This window comes from Physeter macrocephalus, unplaced genomic scaffold (genome assembly GCF_002837175.3).
Source record: "Physeter macrocephalus isolate SW-GA unplaced genomic scaffold, ASM283717v5 random_1799, whole genome shotgun sequence".
In the NCBI taxonomy this organism is placed as follows: Eukaryota; Metazoa; Chordata; class Mammalia; order Artiodactyla; family Physeteridae; genus Physeter; species Physeter macrocephalus.
In genome coordinates, this window is record NW_021146241.1 from 6619 (window position 1) to 25000 (window position 18382).

Sequence of the window (18382 nt, forward strand, 5' to 3'; positions counted from 1 at the left end):
ACTAGATTGTAAGCTCCAAGAGGACAAGGGTTTCTGTTCATTGAGGTATCTCTGACACTTAGAACCATGCCTAGCACATAGAAAGTAAGATAAATATTTGTTTGGAGCATGATATAATCCTAGGGCAGCCACCAAAGATCCAGGCCTAACTCATCTCACATGACCCCCCCTACGGGGGTCAGCCCAAGAGTGTGGTTTCACCAAGGAGCAGAGGACAAGGTGCCCTGTGGCAGGGAGGGGTGGTGGTAAAGTCTATGGCTGGCTGGTCCCACTTCTGAGCCACATTGTCTTCTTTTTTGGGAACCCTAGAACTGCCTGATAAAGAGGGATGAGAATGGTTACTCTGCAGTGGTAGGTGACTTTGGCCTGGCTGAGAAGATCCCTGATGTCAGGTGGGTAGCCTTAATGGGTGCTGGGGTCCCAGAAGGGACTGAGGCAAAGGGAAGACTCCAGCTTCCTCCTCAGCGGCCAGGACTTGGTCACAGCCCAACCTCAGCTCCCTAAATTCAGTTAATTCTAGTGTGTGCCCATCCTTGGGGGAGAGGAATTCCCAGTGGTCAGATATCTCATTGCACCTGCCAGCGGCAAGCTCATTTTCCATGTAATCTCACCCCACAGCATGGGGAGTGAGAAGCTGGCTGTGGTGGGCTCACCCTTCTGGATGGCACCCGAGGTTCTTCGAGATGAGCCCTACAATGAAAAGGTGAGTCTGGGGACCCCAAGGTCTGGTTCTCTGTAGAATCCATTCTTAGCAGAAAGTGTCCTGAGTCACACTTCATGTATGGGGTGAGGATCTACATCCTTCGTGCCAGAAACAGGGCTGGTACCTGTCAGCTGCCTAGTGAATGAATTGAATGAAATATGGACAGCAGGGCCCAGGCCTGGGCTGGTGGACATGAGGGGCAGAAACCCCACCTCTCACCCCATTGAGAGGGAAACTGAGATCTCACTTCCCACCAGGCGGACGTGTTCTCTTATGGTATCATCCTCTGTGAGATCATCGCCCGCATACAGGCTGATCCAGACTATCTTCCCCGAACAGAGGTGAGCTCCAGGATGGGGGTCAGTGCCACTGGGATGGGGCTGCTTTTGAGGCCATGGAATTGTTTTTTTCTTGGGTGGAGTTGCTGGAACTTAGTCTGTGGTTACTTCTCTGGGGCAGTTCCCAGACTCTCCTGAGCAGGCCAGGATGGGTGGAGGGATTAATGACCTGGCTACCAGTGTTCCCTGGTCCTTCCCCACCATATACCCATCCACAGAATTTCGGGCTGGACTATGACGCTTTCCAGCACATGGTGGGAGACTGTCCCCCAGACTTTCTGCAGCTCACCTTCAACTGTTGTAATGTGAGTATCTTTTTCCTCCTGGCTTTGGTTGGGGCTGGCTAAACCCTGTTCACCTGGTTAGGACTTTAGGGAGAGGCTGCTAATTAGCCTCACAGGGACCTGTTTTTCACTGATGAGTGACAGTGCCCACATTCCCTCCTTTAGGCCTGCCGGACTCTGGTCCAGAGCCTTGGACCAAGGAAAGGAAAATTGCTTTGTATTATCCTGTCCTCAGCTTGTAGTGTAGACCTTCCACCCCTTGCCTTAGATATTGATGGAGCTCTGGCCAGGTTTTAGTTGGACTGTGTGTCCAGCTGGTCCAAGACCCTTGAGAAAAGCTCTTGTTAGGCTTTATTTTATATAGCTCTGGGGTTGGACCTACCTGTTAAGACTAAGGGGGTAGCTGGGCCTTGTCCAGGTAGCTTCCAGAAACATGTTAGCTGCAGAACTCAACAAAGAATAGAACCAACCAATGTGAACATACCCTTTTGGAGGGTTCTCTGCCAAACAAGGGGATAAGACATATACAGAAAGGCTGCTGAGACAGGGGAAGGTATTAGACAGCATCTTCCCTGACCTTAATTTTGGGACTCACTCTTATGGTCTGGGGCCTTCAGAAAAGATCTCTTAGATGCACATCTGAATCTTAAAAGATGCCAGACAGACTCAAATGCCATCCTTGGGATGGAAGATGGGAGGGCAGGGCTAATGGCTGGTGTGGATGACTACAGATGGACCCCAAACTGCGCCCATCCTTTGTGGAGATTGGGAAGATCTTGGAGGAAATTCTGAGCCGCCTACAGGAGGAAGAGCTGGAGAGGGACAGGAAACTGCAGTCCACAGCCAAAGGTAAGAGATTAGACCGGAGTGTCCAACCTGACACCAAGGGAGGATATTAGGATGGTGGGGGGAGGGGGATTTCCCTCTAGGGCTGTGATTACAGGATCTCATGTCCAGAAGAAAGGCAAAGGAGCAGGGGATGATTGAAAAAGTCCTGGAGCTGTGGGCTGGCATATTGCCTCCCTTCTGAGTCTGTTTTCTCATTGGTGCAATGGGGACAACAGAACCTACTTTGCCTTCCTGAGTGGTGACACTTTGTGGTATGAAGTGCTGCTTCTATTTTTTATGACTAGTGAGAGTAACCCTGACTTGACTCACTATTCTTCAGGACTCTTGGAGAAAGGACCTGGGGTGAAGCGACTGAGCTTACTGGATGACAAGATCCCTCCCAAGTCCCCACGCCCAAGACGTACTATCTGGCTGTCTCGAAGCCAGTCAGACATCTTCTCCAGTAAGCCCCCACGTACAGTGAATGTCTTGGACCCCTACTACCAGCCACAACGAGGTGATGCTGCCCGAGCCCCCAAAATCAACCCTTTCAGTGCTCGCCAGGACCTCAAAGGTGGCAAGGTCAAGTTCTTTGACCTGCCCAGCAAGTCTGTCATCTCCCTGGTATTTGACCTGGATGCACCAGGGCCTGGAACTATGCCCATGGCTGATTGGCAGGAGCCCCTCGCCCCACCTGTTCGCCGGTGGCGTTCTTTGCCTAGTTCACCAGAGTTCTTGCATCAAGAGGCTTGTCCGTTTGTGGGCCGAGAAGAATCACTATCTGATGGGCCCCTACCACGCCTCAGTAGTCACAAGTACAGAGTAAGGGAGATCCCACCATTCCGAGCATCTGCCCTACCACCTGCTCCAGCCCATGAAGCCATGGACTGCTCCAGTCCCCAGGAAGAAAACGGTTTTGGGCCCAGGTCTCAGGGGGCCAGTCCATGCCTTGCAGGTGCCCCTGAGGAGATGGAGGTAGAAGAAAGGCCAAGAGACTTGGCTCCAGTCCCCTTTTCTGTCTCAGGCATAGACCTGAAAACCCAGGGAGAGCAGGATGGGTAAGGGGCATTAATCCCCACCTCACCTTGGGGATGGACCTTCAGCTGAAGCCACAGGGCCCCCTTGCTGCAGAGCCTTGACTCTTCCCTGGGGCCCACAGAGCAGGCAGGCTAAGCCAAGCCAGGCTCAACTTTGGGGTTCCCAGTGCCCAATGGCTGTGTATGAGGTGAGGCAGCAGTGAGACGCCTTCCTAGTTAGGGCAAACAGCTAATACCAAGCCTCTGAAATCCAGCAAGGAGCTCTGGCCCCCACCCAGACTTCCCCAGACAGGACCAGAGGACTCCTAGTTCTAGTGTGCACTGGCAGGCAGCTATTACCCCAGGTTCTTCTCCTATCCCAGGTCTGTCTCCTTTCCTTTCCTGGGGCATATAAGCTAAAATGGATGGAACCTGGAGCTGACCAGGAGACCATAAAGGGCATGGCTATTTCTCAGACCTGAAGACTGGGGTGCTTCTTGCCAGAATGTTTAAGACACTTGAATAATTGCTGTTTGCACTTACTACACGGTCAGACCACGTCACTACATTTCTATGCAAGGGGAGGGCAAGGCAGAGTGGTGGTCATGGCTCTCAGCTAACCTATTCAAAGATCTTTTCCAGTTGATTAATCTATTTTCATATTTATGAAGGAGTCTTAATGTTCTGCCCTATAAAACTTTCAACTTTGTGTTGGGAGTAGGGCTGGTTTTGTAGGCCCTAGGGCCTGCTCTATGTATTTGTCAACATGTGATACACCCAGTTGGTTAAATGGTTTATACGTGGACTGATTTCTTCCCTTTCTGCTACAGCCGGAGCTATGGGAAGAGTCTGTCCTTATAGAGCCACAATAAGAAATAACCAAAGATGAAGCTGGTCAAATATTTTCATATCTTGTTTCTGTTGATTTTTTTTTTTTTTTTAAACTTTCCCAGGACACTTTGAGATTTAAAAATGAATAAAGTCTGTGTTACAGGTGCTGGTCAGCCTTCTTACTTGTATCCTTGTTCCTTATCCTCTGGGGTAAAGGCAAAGGTCCAGGAGTGATGCAGCAGTATCTCTGCCAGGACCCTGTCCCCGCCCCCTAGTAGTTGGGAGTAGGATACTCACAGGCTAGAGGGATCCAGACCCCTCTGTTCCACCCTCAGCTTCTCTTTGTGGGCCCTGAGTGCTGGGTAGAAGTTGGGTCAGCTGCTGCCCCAAGCCAGCTTCATCTTCTGGTTGTGGGCTTTGGAAGAACGGGAGAACTGGCTCTTAGCCACTGTGAGGGGGACAGCTTTGCCACTCAGGTATACCTTGTTGTGGCATTCAGGTAGCCATGGTTCAGAGTTAGAGGGCTGGGGTCCTTGGCCCACTCCCACGTAGGCCATCACGTAACCTGTCATAAAGGCATCAAAACCAGCCCGATGCAATCCATCCCCAGGCACTGGGTTAGGAGTGACTTGACTCTCTGGAGCTTCTGAGCTGGCCATGTCAGCTGTGTCAGGCCTTGCTGCTCTCTGCTCCATCTCCAAGTCATTTTTGTGACCTTGCTCAGAGCCACGTTGGTTCCCAGTCTCATCCTCAGCCACCTCCTGCTCAATTTCCTCAGGCTTGAGGCCAACCCTACAGACCTGCTTGGTGGGAGGACCATCCTCAGTTTCACCAGAAGTCTGTTTCTCAGGCAGGCCCAACAAAGACCTCCGCCGTTTCTCCCTACGTCGTCGCCGTCGCCTCTTGTCCTCCACCACAGCTTCATCAGTGTCAATGATTAGGTCAATATCATGGGACCGAGGACACTGTGGTCCCAGGGGGCACCAGCCATAGGCCTAGAGGTAGGAAAAAAGCTTAGAGAGGGGTTCCAGGCATCAGACGTCCCTCCCCCAGGAAATGGGCAGGTGCTCTCACCGAGAAGTTGTCACAGATGCTGGTGGAATGAATACGGTAGGTTGCAGGGGGCATGCAGCAGCGGTAGTCAATATGGGCCCTCATGCTAGAAGGATAGCTGCAGAACTCCAGGGTGAGGTGTGGGCTGCCAGCTGCCCGCTGCTTCCCATTTTCCCGCTCACTGTAACATCGCAAAAGGGTATTGGTCCACTAGCATATAAGCTCCATGAGAGTAGAGGTTTCTGTCTGTTTTGTTCACTGATGAACCCTCAGCACCTAAAACAGTGCCTGGCACATGATAGGTGCTCACTAAATATCTTAAGTGAATGAAATAGTCAAGCTTATACCAGGCCCCACCCCATTCTCTCAACCAGTTCCTCACCATTTCCGGAAGGCATATTCTAGGTAGGAGGCCACGAAGCGGGCGTGAAACTCAGCAGCATATTTGGTGTCATAAATGCCAGCTGGGAACATTTCACATAGGTCAGCAGTAAAGGTTCCCAAGCTCTCAGGCAGGTGTGCATAGAAGTTCTGGTACAGGAACACCAAGTCTATAAGACCGTTGTGTAGTACCAGGGGCCGGCGGGCCCGGATTAGCTCCAGGAACAGTGTCCTCACTGATTGGCTCTGGCTCTCATCACCCTGGGTGGAAAGAAAGGGGTCATCAGGAAGGACAGAGTCCCCCACGGAGCCTTGCAGGACACTTATCCCAGGCTCCCTCACCTGGAAGTCTCTCCCTTGCTCTCCCTAATTTATTCACCAGTGTAACAGTCTTGTTTCCCCAGCTCTGTCACTCGTGATTCTCCATACTCCCTAAGAAGCAGATCCTCCCCATGTACCCAGCCTAGAGTAGTAAGAAATGAAGTCACAGAAGGGGCAGTCTCTAGGCTGGAGGCCTACCTTGTCATTGCCTTTGTGGTAGGGGATACCCTGGGCGTACTGCTGGTTGAAGTTGAAGCCATGCTGTACCAGGAACTGCACAGACTTTGGTTCTATGACATACTCTTCCATGCACAGCAGGGTCAGATTGAACACCTGGGCCAGGTATGAGTGTTCACCCTGGGAGAGGAAGAGATTCTGCTACATCCAGCCTCGGGAGAAAAAAACCTCATAGCTGATGTTCCCCAGGATCTCAACCCTCCTCCCCCCAGCCACAGACCTGGGATGCAGGTGAGATCAGCCCATACCTTGTCTGGCTGCTGCTTGAAGCAGGCGAGGCCCAGGGAGAGGATAGAACGGGTCCTGGCAGCATGACACACGGCCTTGTAACGTTCCTCGATGCACCTTGGGGTTGGGTTTGGGGGTGGCTGTGGCTGGGAGTTAGCTTCATGAAAGACCCAAACCACCCAGGACTGTGACCTCCACTTCAGGGTTGAGGTCTGCCCCTCCTGCCAAGGCTAGGACTAAAGAGATCAGGGCTTATACTTACTGGTTCAGCAAACTCTTCCTGTCCCCAAGCCCACTCAGTTCCTATGGGGCAATAAAGGGAGAGTTGTGTTAGGTCCACAGTACCAGCCCTTTCACAACCACCTGCTCTCCCATCTCTCACCGTGTCCACAGCCACAAAGCTAGCTGTCTTTATGGCCAGCAGGAGGGATGGCCACATCTCCTTGAAGTTGTCACTTTGCACATCCACCACGGGAACCTGGACTACTAGCTCCTCCCCAGATTTTGTGCTTTGGCTGGCACCACCTGGGGATAAGGAGGATGATGGATGTTAATGCTCAGGCAAGGGCCTAAGAGAAAAGATAACAAGCTAGGCCATGGCTGGGGGCAGGGGGAGTTTCCCTCAAGGCAAGAAATGGCAGCTTTCTCCTCAAGCATATCACATATGCTCTATACACAGGCCTTGGAGTGAACAGTGTCCTGAATTTGGGGAGAGAAAGCCTGGGTCTTCCAGTGGCTTATGTGAGACTCTGGGAACATTTCTTCCCCCTCAGCATCAAAACCTGTAAAAGAGGAAGGTAGGACTAGATGATCTGTGAGGTTCCTTTTCCTCACATCCTGCAGGAAAAATTTTGCAAGGCTTGAGGACTTAGGCCCCTTTAATATCCCAAAGGCTATATACTACCGTTCATGGCCACAAGCGGCGGCAGTAGCCAGTATGCCCCGGAGCCTGATAAATAACGCCCCAATCCGTCCCACTTCCTGTGGACCACAACTCCCAACCTCCCCAACCTAACAGAGCCATGAGCTCCAGACTACATCTCCCGACATGCCGCCACATGCCCTGCGCCCAAGACTCCAGGTTTTTGCAGGCGGAACCGCGGTGCACACCGGGACTTGTAGTCTCCTCGTGGCTGGTTCAGAAAGAAGGCGCTAGTCCTCTGAAACTTGAGATCGGTTTCTTAGAACTACGAGCCCGAGACCCTCCCCTCCCCTCCCCCGTAGCGCACAGGCTTTTAAAGCGGCCCCTGGGAAGCCACTCACTGTCAGAGACGGCTGGAGCTGAGGCTGCGCCATCGTCACCGTCGGCGGCCATGACACCGAGGTCCCTCGCTTGTATAGTCAGTGCGCACGCGGGACTTCCTCTTCGTCTCCTCACTCCGCTCCTGCAGTCGGGGACGGGGCGGGGCTTTGCCCCCGGAGTCGCCGACTGGTCGGACTTCCGTTCAGACCTCCCGGGTCTGGCGCGGTGGAGCCAGCCTGGAGCGCGCTAGGAGCCTATTGGCTGGCGTGGGCCGGTTCACCGCCCGGATTGGCCGGGGCCACGCCCCCTGGAGTTCGTCAGGGAGCTGGGCGCCGGAGATCGCTCTGGAGGTAATTTTTCCTCTGCGTACAACGCAGTGGGAACGTGGGCCTTCGCGTTACCCTGTCTTCATCGATTCGGCCCCGGGGTGGGGATCCCCAGAGGATGTGGCGCTGCCTGAGCTAAGCTTAAAGCGCGCGTAGGAGTTATACAAAGACCGAGGAGTGTAGGGGAAAGAAGGATATTTGGGAAGGGGTAAGCTGCCAGGGAGGTTGGAGAGCTCACGGCGTTCCAGGAAGTGAAAGAAGGCGGGACGGAGACAGGAGATGAGGCTGCGGAGGGTGAGAGCGACCGGCTAGCAGGAACACTTTTGAAACAATCCGTGCGCGTGATAATAAGGATTTGAACTAAGCCTCCGGCAGGGACAGATTGTAAGTAATTAGGAGATATAGTTGACCTTGAGGGGTTTTGGACATGATTCCTGCTACTGCGAGAGTTGTCCCTACCGTAGACTAGCCCTTTCCCAAGGGCTCTGCTTCCCACCAAGGACTTTCAACCCTTTATCTCTTTGATTATTTGCTGTTTCCAGTCCATCTTCAACCTTTCTCTCAAGTCTTTTCATTATTCTGAATTGTTTGGATTGTTTCCATTCTGGAAAAAAGGGAACCTCCTTTTACTATCCCCCATCCCAAATTAGTTTAACAAGTATTACATACAATTTGCCTGGCACCGTGCTCGGCTCTGGGGACACAACAGCCAACAAAAGATACCCAGTCCTTGCTCTCATGGAGTTTTACAGTTAAGTGGGGGAAGCAGACACTGATCAAAGAATCACAAATAAATATGGAATTAAAATTGGTATAAGAGCAACAATGGAGAAGTACGCAGAGGGTAAGACTGGGGGGTATCTGATTTGGACATTTAAGTCAAGACCTGAAAAATGAGTAACTGTTAGGTAAAACATAGACGAGCTTTCCAAGCAGAGGAAATGGATTGGGTGAGGCCTCAAGGAGGACAGACACTTGGGGATTTTGAACCAACTATTTTAGGACAACATGGCTGTTGCGTAGTGAGCGAGGGGGATGGGGCTTGTTGGAGCCTACAAAGCTTATATTAAGAGGATTGGCTTCTAAGAGCAATGGGTGTGACAGCCAAAGCCCTCCCCAGTGGCCTACAAGGTACTTTGTAGTCCTAGGCTCTCCACTTTCTTTACCTCTCTGACCTCATCAACTCCTCACCCCTTCCTCTTTCCATTCTAACCATGCTGGCTTCCTCATTGTTCTACAAACACCAGGCAGCCTCTTTAGGGCCTTTGCACTAGCTTCTTAGGATGCCTTTCCCACAGGTATCCATTCACATGGCTAACTCCAACTGCTTTAAGTCATTCGTCAAATATCACTTTAAGAAGGCCCACCTTGACCACCTTCTTTAAAATTGCAACACTCCCATACCCCTACCCACTCATCCCCTTCACTGCTCTACTTTTCCTCTTTATGCTAGTATTTATCACCTAACATCCTATATGATTTACTGATTGTATGCATTATTTATTTGCCATTAGAGCATAAGCTCTGGGACTTCCCTGGTGGTCCAGTGGTTAAGACTCCATGCTCCCAATGCAGGGGACACGGGTTCAATCCCCGGTCGGGGAACTAAGGTCCTACATGCCACACAATGTGGCCAAAAAATAAAATAAACCATCTATAGACTTCAAATAATAAAAATTAAAAAAAATAGTATAAGCTCCAGGAACCTTTGATGTTTTATTTACTGACGTATTCCAAGTACCTAAAACTGCTCCATAAATATTTGTTTAATGAGTTAATGGGAAGCTATTGAAGATTTTAAGTAAAAAAGTGACATGATCATGTCTTAAAAGATTGCTTTAGTCTTTAGAGAACGGATTGTAGAATGAATGATGGAAGTCAGCGAGTTTGGTTAAGGAAGTTTGGCTAGGAAGTGGAGGGGGTGGGTCTTGTGGAAGGGATTGGAGGAGGAGGAGGGAACATTCCTCCATGTAATGGGATAAAGGAGAAGGAAAGTGCAGATGGAGGTACGTGAGGTACGTTTGTACATTCATTCTTTTCTGTACATTCATTCTTTTCTCGGATGGAGGAAGCAATCTCTTGATGAAAATGAGGTGTGAATTAAAAAGTTTGAGGAGAGAGTTTGAAACAGAGGCTCAGCAGGGACTGCAGTATAGCCAGGTGCAAGCTCTGCAGGCAGACCTTCGGAGTTTGAATTGAAAAGTTGCTTAATCACAAGCCTGTTTCCTTATAACTGAAATGGAAGTAATCCTAGAACATACCTCATGGAGTTGTCAGGAGATTGAGAAATCTGGTAAAGCACTTAGCATAGGATCTGACATATAACACTCACTAACTGTTAGCTACTTTTAGGTATTAGATTAAAGGCAGCCAGAACAGTAAGGGAAGAGTGAAGATCAACCAGATGTGTTTTCTCATTACTAATGGATAGGCAGCTATGATCTACTAAATCAGGAGAAGATTAGGGATAAAAATAGCTCCTCTCCGTGCCCCCCCCCCAACCCCCCCAGTTTGCCATCTTCTCTCAGGCAAATCTTTCCCCTTTCTGATCCTTGGTTTCTCCTCCCCCCACCTTTGCATTTTATGTTTTAAGTCATTACACAGAGGTTTCTCCTTTCCATAGCATGAGGGTTTGGACTAGATGATTACTAAAGGCTGTTTCAGTGTAAATGTGCTATATCTCTAAGCAGATAAACCTCCTACCTACACCTGTACTCCCAGGGATACACAGGTGCTCCCGCATAGGAGGCTTTGGTCCTTGACTCAGCCCAGCCCTGGCCTCTTATTTTGTTTATGTCTCCAAGACTATACTAATGCTGGTCCCTCTGAGGCCACTTGCAGAACCTCAGCCCTACTGGTCATACCTCAGTGCCACAGCCAGCCAAGAGCAAACCCATGAGCATCTGGGGAGTGCTTGGAGAAAAGCTAGACACTTTATATGAATGGTGTGGGGAGGGAGGTAGCTTTACTCTCTGCGGGGCCCTAAGATTCAGCCTCATGGCGACTGACTACTTTGGCTGGCCCTTTCCATTCTAGTCAATCATGAGGAAGCCACGAGCAGCTGTGGGAAGTCGAAGTCGTTGCAGGAAGCAGGCATGCAGCCAGGAGGGAAGGGAGAAACGTGCCCTCAGCAGCAGCCAGGCCAAGCTGTCTGCACCTGACGGTGAGGAGCTTGGTCTTAGAGACTCAGGGGCTGGTTTAATTGGCCATGAAAGGGGACAGATTCAGGCTGGGAAGGGAGCATGGTATGTATCAAGGCATTAAGGAACTAATTAAGGTTCTAATTCTGACTTTGCTCTGTGGCTTTGGGATAATTGCTCTGAATAGCTGCTTTCTTACCAGTGACATGGCATAGTAGTCTGTGCATTTCCTTCCTCACTTGGCTCTCATGGGATCAGATGAGTTTATCAGCCTGTCAGTGTTTTGTAAATGGGAAGGCCCTGCACAGGTATATATTATGCTTGGCTGAAACTTGGATTTTCATTATGACCCAGAGACAAAGGAGCCAGGGGTATCACCCTGGGAAAATGAAGGCCAGAAACTTGGCTAAGGCTACCCAGGGCTAGAGACTCCAGGTCCCAAGCTCAAGCAAGGGCTTGGGGGTGGGGGAAGCTTTAAGTGGAACAGACTGAAACCAGGCCACAGTGCCCCAGATTGCTGGTGCACAGCCTGTGCAAGGATGATCCCTGAGTTTTCTGAGGCTCCAGCAGGCCTGGCCAGGCAGCAGGAGGAGGTGAGATTGCAGGCCGCTGTCTCCCCGTACCATCTATTCAGAGACACAGCTGAGGTCACAGTCTTCCGGAAGAGCCTGCTGAGCTGGTATGACCGAGAGAAGCGGGACCTACCCTGGAGAAGGCGGGTAGGTGGGTGAGGGACAGGGACGGTGGAGTGGGGGAGGGTGGTGCCCAGCCCCCTCCGCACTAACTGCCCATCTGGGATTTCATTGGCAGGTGGAGGGTGAGGTGGACCCGGACAGGCGGGCATACGCTGGTGAGTACATCTCCTGAGAGTAGGGTTGCTTTGCCTAGACGCTCTCAGGTCTGGGTCTGTGGGCTAGGAGCAGGGCTGGTTAGCAGTGTCCTCATACCAACCCCTCTTCCCCAGTGTGGGTCTCAGAGGTCATGCTGCAGCAGACCCAGGTTGCCACGGTGATCGACTATTATACCCGATGGATGCAGGTGACTTCAGGGAACGAAGGGGAGGGTCATGGTCCAGACCCCAGATGACTCCTTTGGGGTGGGAATAAAGAAGGCTTCCTCCACCTCCTTCACCTTTGGCCTCATCTCTTTTTGCCTGCCTTCGGGCTGTAGAAGTGGCCAACGCTGCAGGACCTGGCCAGTGCTTCCCTGGAGGTGAGAGCCACCCTAGCGTTGGGGAATGGGGACTACTGAGGACCGACCTCTGATCCCTCTGACCTCTGACCCCACCCACAGGAGGTAAACCAGCTCTGGGCTGGCCTGGGCTATTACTCTCGAGGCCGGCGGCTACAGGAAGGAGCCCGGAAGGTAAGAGGGTGGTGGGGGGCGGGGGAGCCCGAGGGCCTCAGGTATCTTATAACCTTGAGTCTTCCCATCCCAATCAGGTGGTAGAGGAGCTAGGGGGCCACATGCCACGTACAGCGGAGACCCTGCAGCGGCTCCTGCCTGGTGTGGGGCGGTACACAGCCAGAGCCATTGCTTCCATTGCCTTTGGCCAGGTGAGCCCATAGCCCACCCCCATGTTGTGCGTGCCCACCTTCCTTCCTCCCAGACCAGGCTGACTTCTGGACTCCTCTGTGCCAGGCAACCGGTGTGGTGGATGGGAACGTAGTACGGGTGCTATGCCGTGTCCGAGCCATTGGTGCTGATCCCAGCAGCACCCTTGTTTCCCAGCAGCTCTGGTAGGATATTGGAGTAATGGGGGAGATTGGAAGAGTTGTCTCCAAAGGATCTTTGGCTCACAGCAGCGTTCCCTTCTTGTAGGAGCCTAGCCCAGCAGCTGGTGGAGCCAGCCCGGCCAGGGGACTTTAATCAAGCAGCCATGGAGCTGGGGGCCACAGTGTGCACCCCGCAGCGCCCGCTCTGCAGCCAGTGCCCTGTGCAGAGCCTGTGCCGGGCACGCCAGAGGGTGAGCCATCTGGGGAAGGGGCATTCAGGGGTCCTAGGGAGTGACCCCTGCCCCATGACATCCTGCCCTGTCTATGCCTCTCAGGTGGAGCGGGAGCAGCTCTCAGCCTCACGGAGCCTGCCAGGCAGTTGTGACGTGGAGGAGTGTGGTGAGTGCCAGCCCTAGCCCTTCCCTGCACTGTCGAGGAGCTGCCTGTGGTCGCCTCATTCCATTTCATTCTACAGTCTGAGTAAGATTCTGTAGAGCTGGGCCACAGCCTGCTCTCTGGGGTTGGCACCTAAGCCCACCTGGCCTGAGTGGGGCTCTTGGATCTCTGTTCCCAGCTCCCAACACTGGACAGTGCCAGCTGTGTGCGCCTCCCACAGAGCCCTGGGACCAGACCCTGGGAGTGGCCAACTTTCCCAGAAAGGTCAGTCGCAGGCCCCCCAGGGAGGAGTGCTCTGCCACCTGTGTTCTGGAGCAGCCCAGGGCCCTTGGGGGTGCCCGAATTCTGCTGGTGCAGAGGCCCAACTCAGGTACCTTGATCCTGGGAGTGCAGGGAGGTTGCATGAGCAACAAGGAAGAAATAGAGGCATCAGTAGCTAAGGCCTAACTGATACCAGGCTGCCCTCCCTCTCAGGTCTGCTGGCAGGACTGTGGGAGTTCCCATCTGTGACCGCAGAACCCTCAGGGCAGCACCAGCGCAAGGCCCTGCTGCGGGCACTGCAGAGTTGGGTTGGGCCCCTCCCAGCCACCCGCCTTCGGCACCTGGGACAGGTGAGTGAGCAGAGGAGGGGCCAGGAGTGATGGCTTCTGTGGCCACATCCACAGGTCTGTTTCAGCCTCTTGGTGCTCCCCCCAGGTGGTCCACACCTTCTCTCATATCAAGCTGACATATCAAGTATACGGTCTGGCCCTGGAAGAACAGACCCCAGTGACCATAGTACCACCTGGAGCTCGCTGGCTGACCCGGGAGGAGTTTCACACCGCTGCTGTCTCCACCGCCATGAAAAAGGCACTACCTTAGTTGTCTTCATTGTACTTTTTGTGTTTCCTACATGTTCTAAGTGAACCTGTTACTACGTAAGCAAACAAAAAAGGATATTTTAAACAAAGGTGCTGGGGTATGAAGTTGAGGGCTCTTTGGGGATGCCAGCTCTGCACTTTCCTCCTCTCTTCTTGTCTAGGTGTTCCGTGTGTACGAGGGCCAACAGCCAGGGACCTGCAAGGTGAGTGTCTTGGCCCTCACCCAGCCATCTCTCTCTAGGACCAAATCCACAGGTTTTCAGTGAGGTAGATGATGCACGTTTGGGTGAACAGTCTCCACGACAGACTTCACTGGGGCAAGAGAAATAGTTCTTGACCAGACTTTACAATCTGGGTCCAGCGTAGAGAGGGGATAAGAGCAAATGATGGAGACAGTAGTGTCACAGGTGTGTGAAATGTTTGTACAAGATTTTGTGGGATATGAAGTGGGGAACTATCATTTTTATCTAGGAGGCAAGAATCAGGAATGGCTGCTTGGAAGGAGTAGCTGGTAACCTGGGTCCTAGAAATGAATTATTTTCTCCAGGTTTGGAAGGGGAATCAGCTGTAAAGACGTTCTTTCCAGGCCCAAGAGTAGTGTGAGCAAAGGTGGGGTACAGTACAGTCTGCAGCGCTCAAGGAGCTGGGAGCATTTGGTTTAGTTGGAGCAGTGAGCAGGGCCTGCCCAGGCCAGTCAGGGACGTGAACGCCAGGCCACTGAAGCATTTTAGATGGAGAGAGGAGTCATCTTTGCATCTTAGGAAGACTGCCTCAGGCTGCCTTTTTTTTTTTTTTTAATTAATTTATTTATTTTTGGCTGCATTGGGTCTTTGTTGCTGCGTGCGGGCTCTCTCTAGCTGCGGTGAGCGGGGGCTACTCCGTTGCGGTGCGCCACGGGCTTCTCATCGCGGTGGCTTCTCTTGTTTCGGAGCACGGGCTCTAGGGCTCTAGGTGCGCGGGCTTCAGTAGTTGTGGCACACGGGCTTAGTTGCTCTGCGGCATGTGGGATCTTCCCAGACCAGGGCTCGAACCCATGTCCCTGGCATTGGCAGGCGGATTCTTAACCACTGCACCACCAGGGAAGTCCTCAGGCTGCCTTTTAGAGAGTTGATCGAAGAGTTAGATACTGGTGACAGGATGGAAGCTTTACAATATAAGCCTAGAATCTGAGCTAGATCAGTGGTGTGGGGGGAGGGGTGGAAGGAGAAGATTCTCTGTTGCCCCCTCAGTACCTCCTTCCTTCGGCTTCTGCACAGGGTTCCAAAAGATCCCAGGTGTCCACCCTGTCCAGACGGAAAAAGCCCATAGCAGGCCAGCAAGTCCTGGATAGTTTCTTTCGGCCCCACATCCCCTGCTGATGCACCCAGCCTCAACAGTGCAACACAGTGATGCCTCTGGAAGCCCCCACCCCCTGAGACTCCTGTTTAATAAAGTGCTGATTTATGTAGTCATTCTGGTGACTTTCCACCTTTTCCTTAGCCCCCTCACTCCTCACCTCTGAGGGACCCAGAAAGTGGTAAAGTCCTGCTTGGTCCTGACTTCCACTGCTGAGCTCCTAGCCAGCCCTGGGCAGATGGAGGAGGGGAGTGTTCTGTCCTGAGTGATCTGTCCTCCTCCAGCCCCAGAAGAGAAGAAGGCAGCTGCAGGGAGCCCCTGCCAGTGGCTGACATCCAGCGCTCTCTCAGTCCATGTCTCTGGTCAGCTCTGATTGGAGTTGTGTTATCACCCTAGAGCAGGTGGTTGAGCTCAGCTCTGACTCAGCCCCTCCCACCTGCAGTGGCAGGTCCCTAGGGAGAGGGGAATCACAGAGGAGGATTTGTTTTGTCTTAGACTCCTACCTCAAATAATAAATCATTTATTTAGGGATACGTTACATATGCAGTGAAACAATACAGAAAAGCAGAGGGTTTTTAATCATAATATTGGGGGTGTGGTGGAGAGAAATGGGGTCAGAGAAGGACACAAGGAGGGTTCAAAAATATTGGTTATGTTCTCTTTCCTAATTGTGTAATTCCTTTATTCTTTACACTTTGCATATATATTAGATATAGACAGTATGAGAAACGTTTCACAGTTTAAAAAAAAATCCCATCTCTTTGGACCCCTGTGAGATTCAACTTCTGGCACGATGAGATGGAGGCCACACCTAGCCCCTAAAGACAAAACCTTTCACTCCAGGCCTCTGTGGGTGTCTCTCAGTTCCAGCAGGCCCCATGCTGGACTCCCCAGTGCTCCAGGACAGGCGGCTACACCCAGCTTCAGCCCTTCTTAGGCTTCCTGGACCCTGGCAGCTTGCTCCTGCACGGACTGCCACAGGGCCCGAATGTTGCCCTGGCCAAATCCAGTGGCCCCGTGCCTCTGAATCAGCTCCAGGAAGAAAGTGTCCTCTGCAAAGAGGGACTTGGTGAAGACCTGAAGCAGAAACTTGCCTCTGTCACCATCTAGCAAGACCCCCTGTCGGGCCAGCAGGCTAGGCTCATACCCTGCAGCCAGGATCTGCTTCTCCTTGCCTGGCTGCTGGTAGTAGGCCTCTGGAGGAGTCAGAAGCTGACCCCCGGCCCCTGCCACCCCCTCAGTGGCTTCCATGATATTTGGTGTGTATAGCCCCACGTGCTGCAGTCCAGGACCCCCATTCCGGGCCAGAAACTGCTCCACCTGGTCCTGTCGGCTGGTGACCCCCAGCAGGGACTCGGCCAGCACGAGGGTAGGGACCTCAGTACCCGTAGGGGCCCGCAGGGCGGTGAGCCTCAGCCCCCCGCGCCCGGACTCTGCTGCCACCTCCAGGCCCAGCTCCGGATCCTCACCTGGGCTCAGAGGCAGGTGGTGAAAGCCTAGACAGTCGTGGAACCAGCGCATCAGTTTTGGGGAGCTGCTGGGGGTGCAGGCCAAGGTCAGGTGGTCCACGTGGCTGACCCAGCCCGGGCCAGGTGCGGAGGGCACAGGCCTAAAGCCGGGCAGGAAGGGCCCGCAGAAGCCAGTGCGGTCCAGCAGCGTCAGGCTGAGGTTGCCGGCCGGCGAGCTGACCACGGCATAGGTGGCGGCGCCCTGCTCATCCCGCATGCTGACAGGGGGCACCGGCACGCTGCAGCCGAGCGCCGCCAGCGCCCGGGCGGCGGCGCCCGCGTCGGCCACGTCGAAGCACAGGTTCGTGGCACTGGGCACCGCATGATGCGGGTCCAGGCCGTACAGCGGCTCTGCGGGCCCCGCGCCCTCGTTCACCAAAAAGACCGCGTCGCCGCTCCGCAGAGCCAGCTGCCGCCAGCCGTCTGCTTCCCGCACCGCCAGGGGCTGGAAGCCGAAGAGGCGCTGCAGATCCCGGGCGAGGGGCAGCCCCGCGGGCACGTGGAAAGCGATATGGCACAGACGGCGGGCGGGCGCGGCCATGGCGGTTTGGAATGGCGACCCCGGCCTGTCCTTCCCCTGGGGACAATCACTTGTCCGGGACTCGGAGACTCTCAGTCCCTCGCTTGTCGTCAGAAGCCGGTGGAGTCCAATTTTGCCGGCAGACCGCGTTCCTCGATCTTTTTCGGGGAGAAGCCACAGACGGACCACTTGGGGGCTTGCGGTTCCCTCCGCCAAACCAGAGCTGCCTGGAGACCACCGAGTCTGAGCTGCGGCTCTAGAGAACCACGCGGAGCCAGTGCAGGGGCGGGGCGAGAGAGAGGGGGCGGAGCCAGTGACTGCCACTCTCCACCCTCTCGCTCAGCCTGTGTGGCCGAGAGTACACCGGGGACACAGGACTGACCCTTCCCATGGCCTCTGGCTGGGCCTCACTCTTGGGCACTGACCTTCCCACGGCCTCTGGCTGGGCCACACACCTTTGGGCACTGAGGCTCCCATCCCCGGACCCTGGAGATCACAACAGCTGCCTTCACTAGGTGCCAGGCACTGAGTTCCCCCACTCATGCCCCAACCTCAGAGCAAAGGGAATCAGCCCTAGTTGGGGGAAGAGTCCGAATTTTCCCTCTACAAGCCCGGAATTTCTTAGTAATTTCATGTTTTAGCTTAAAATTTTTGGAGAATTTTGCTTTTAATTGCCTAATGTTCCTTTAAAACTTAAAATAGAATAAAATGCTTTAAATTACAGATTTTCACTCTTTCCCCAAAATGGTCCAGAGAAATTTATGTTATAGGAAGATAGACCATTTATATAGCTCCTAAATGCATCTCTCTTTTGGGAAATCTTTCAGCTGCACCTTTTCAACCCCACTTCTCCCTTTACATTTTTTACCCCCTTGTCCCAAACAAGATTTGGAGAAAGAAACAGTGGCTAAGGATCTGAAAGGAACAGCTGCACGGGCATCCTTTCTCACCCTCCTGACTCTATTAGGACTAGAATAAGTCCTCTTTGCTCTTTCCAGATTCCTGATTGGGTATTAGGCCAGAGGAGCTTTCTGGGGGCATTTCTGGCCTTGCCACTGAGAACTGTGTGAGATCACTGGATTGAGGAAATTAGGAGTCTTCTGGAACTTCACCTGATAG

At 53.0% G+C, this 18382-nt stretch overlaps 4 protein-coding genes across 6 annotated transcripts; 2 read left to right on the top strand and 2 right to left on the bottom strand.

The window, feature by feature from the left end:
• Positions 1-309: 309 nt before the first annotated feature.
• LOC102980642 (testis associated actin remodelling kinase 2) lies at positions 310-3215 on the top strand (the record flags this gene model as incomplete). The annotated part of the gene is made up of 6 exons (XM_028486446.2): positions 310-392; positions 619-703; positions 961-1044; positions 1260-1346; positions 2057-2174; positions 2494-3215. Coding segments are annotated over 6 exons (1179 nt in total), but the record flags the coding sequence as incomplete, so codon positions are not given.
• Positions 3216-4374: 1159 nt separating this feature from the next.
• TOE1 (target of EGR1, exonuclease) lies at positions 4375-7614 on the bottom strand. Of its 2 annotated transcripts, XM_007108614.4 has the most exons (8): positions 7484-7614; positions 6603-6745; positions 6483-6523; positions 6241-6337; positions 5954-6112; positions 5436-5695; positions 5075-5234; positions 4375-4995 (listed from the first exon to the last, which is right to left on the bottom strand). In XM_007108614.4, exons 1-8 carry the CDS (start codon positions 7533-7535, stop codon positions 4375-4377), a joined length of 1533 nt encoding a protein of 510 aa, XP_007108676.1. In that variant the 5' UTR covers positions 7536-7614. The 2 variants fall into 2 exon arrangements, with proteins under 2 accessions (XP_007108676.1, XP_028342245.1); XM_028486444.2 differs by lacking the exon at positions 6603-6745 and having other exon boundaries at positions 7484-7598.
• A 231-nt stretch (positions 7615-7845) lies between these two features.
• On the top strand, positions 7846-15339 carry MUTYH (mutY DNA glycosylase). Of its 2 annotated transcripts, none has more exons than XR_003678764.2 (16): positions 7846-8083; positions 10826-10952; positions 11500-11648; positions 11740-11779; positions 11894-11967; positions 12100-12141; positions 12223-12294; positions 12372-12485; positions 12571-12668; positions 12751-12895; positions 12980-13043; positions 13219-13410; positions 13515-13651; positions 13737-13957; positions 14062-14103; positions 15157-15240. XR_003678764.2 is itself a non-coding variant. In XM_007108615.3 (16 exons), the coding sequence occupies exons 1-16, from the start codon at positions 8069-8071 to the stop codon at positions 15256-15258; spliced, it is 1566 nt and encodes a 521-aa protein (XP_007108677.3). In that variant the 5' UTR covers positions 7846-8068; the 3' UTR covers positions 15259-15339. The 2 variants fall into 2 exon arrangements, 1 of the variants encoding a protein (XP_007108677.3); XM_007108615.3 differs by having other exon boundaries at positions 13737-13889; positions 15157-15339.
• Positions 15340-15957: 618 nt separating this feature from the next.
• HPDL (4-hydroxyphenylpyruvate dioxygenase like) lies at positions 15958-18327 on the bottom strand. Its single transcript, XM_007108616.3, has one exon. The coding sequence runs from the start codon at positions 17282-17284 to the stop codon at positions 16169-16171; it is 1116 nt and encodes a 371-aa protein (XP_007108678.1). The 5' UTR covers positions 17285-18327; the 3' UTR covers positions 15958-16168.
• Positions 18328-18382: the final 55 nt, after the last annotated feature.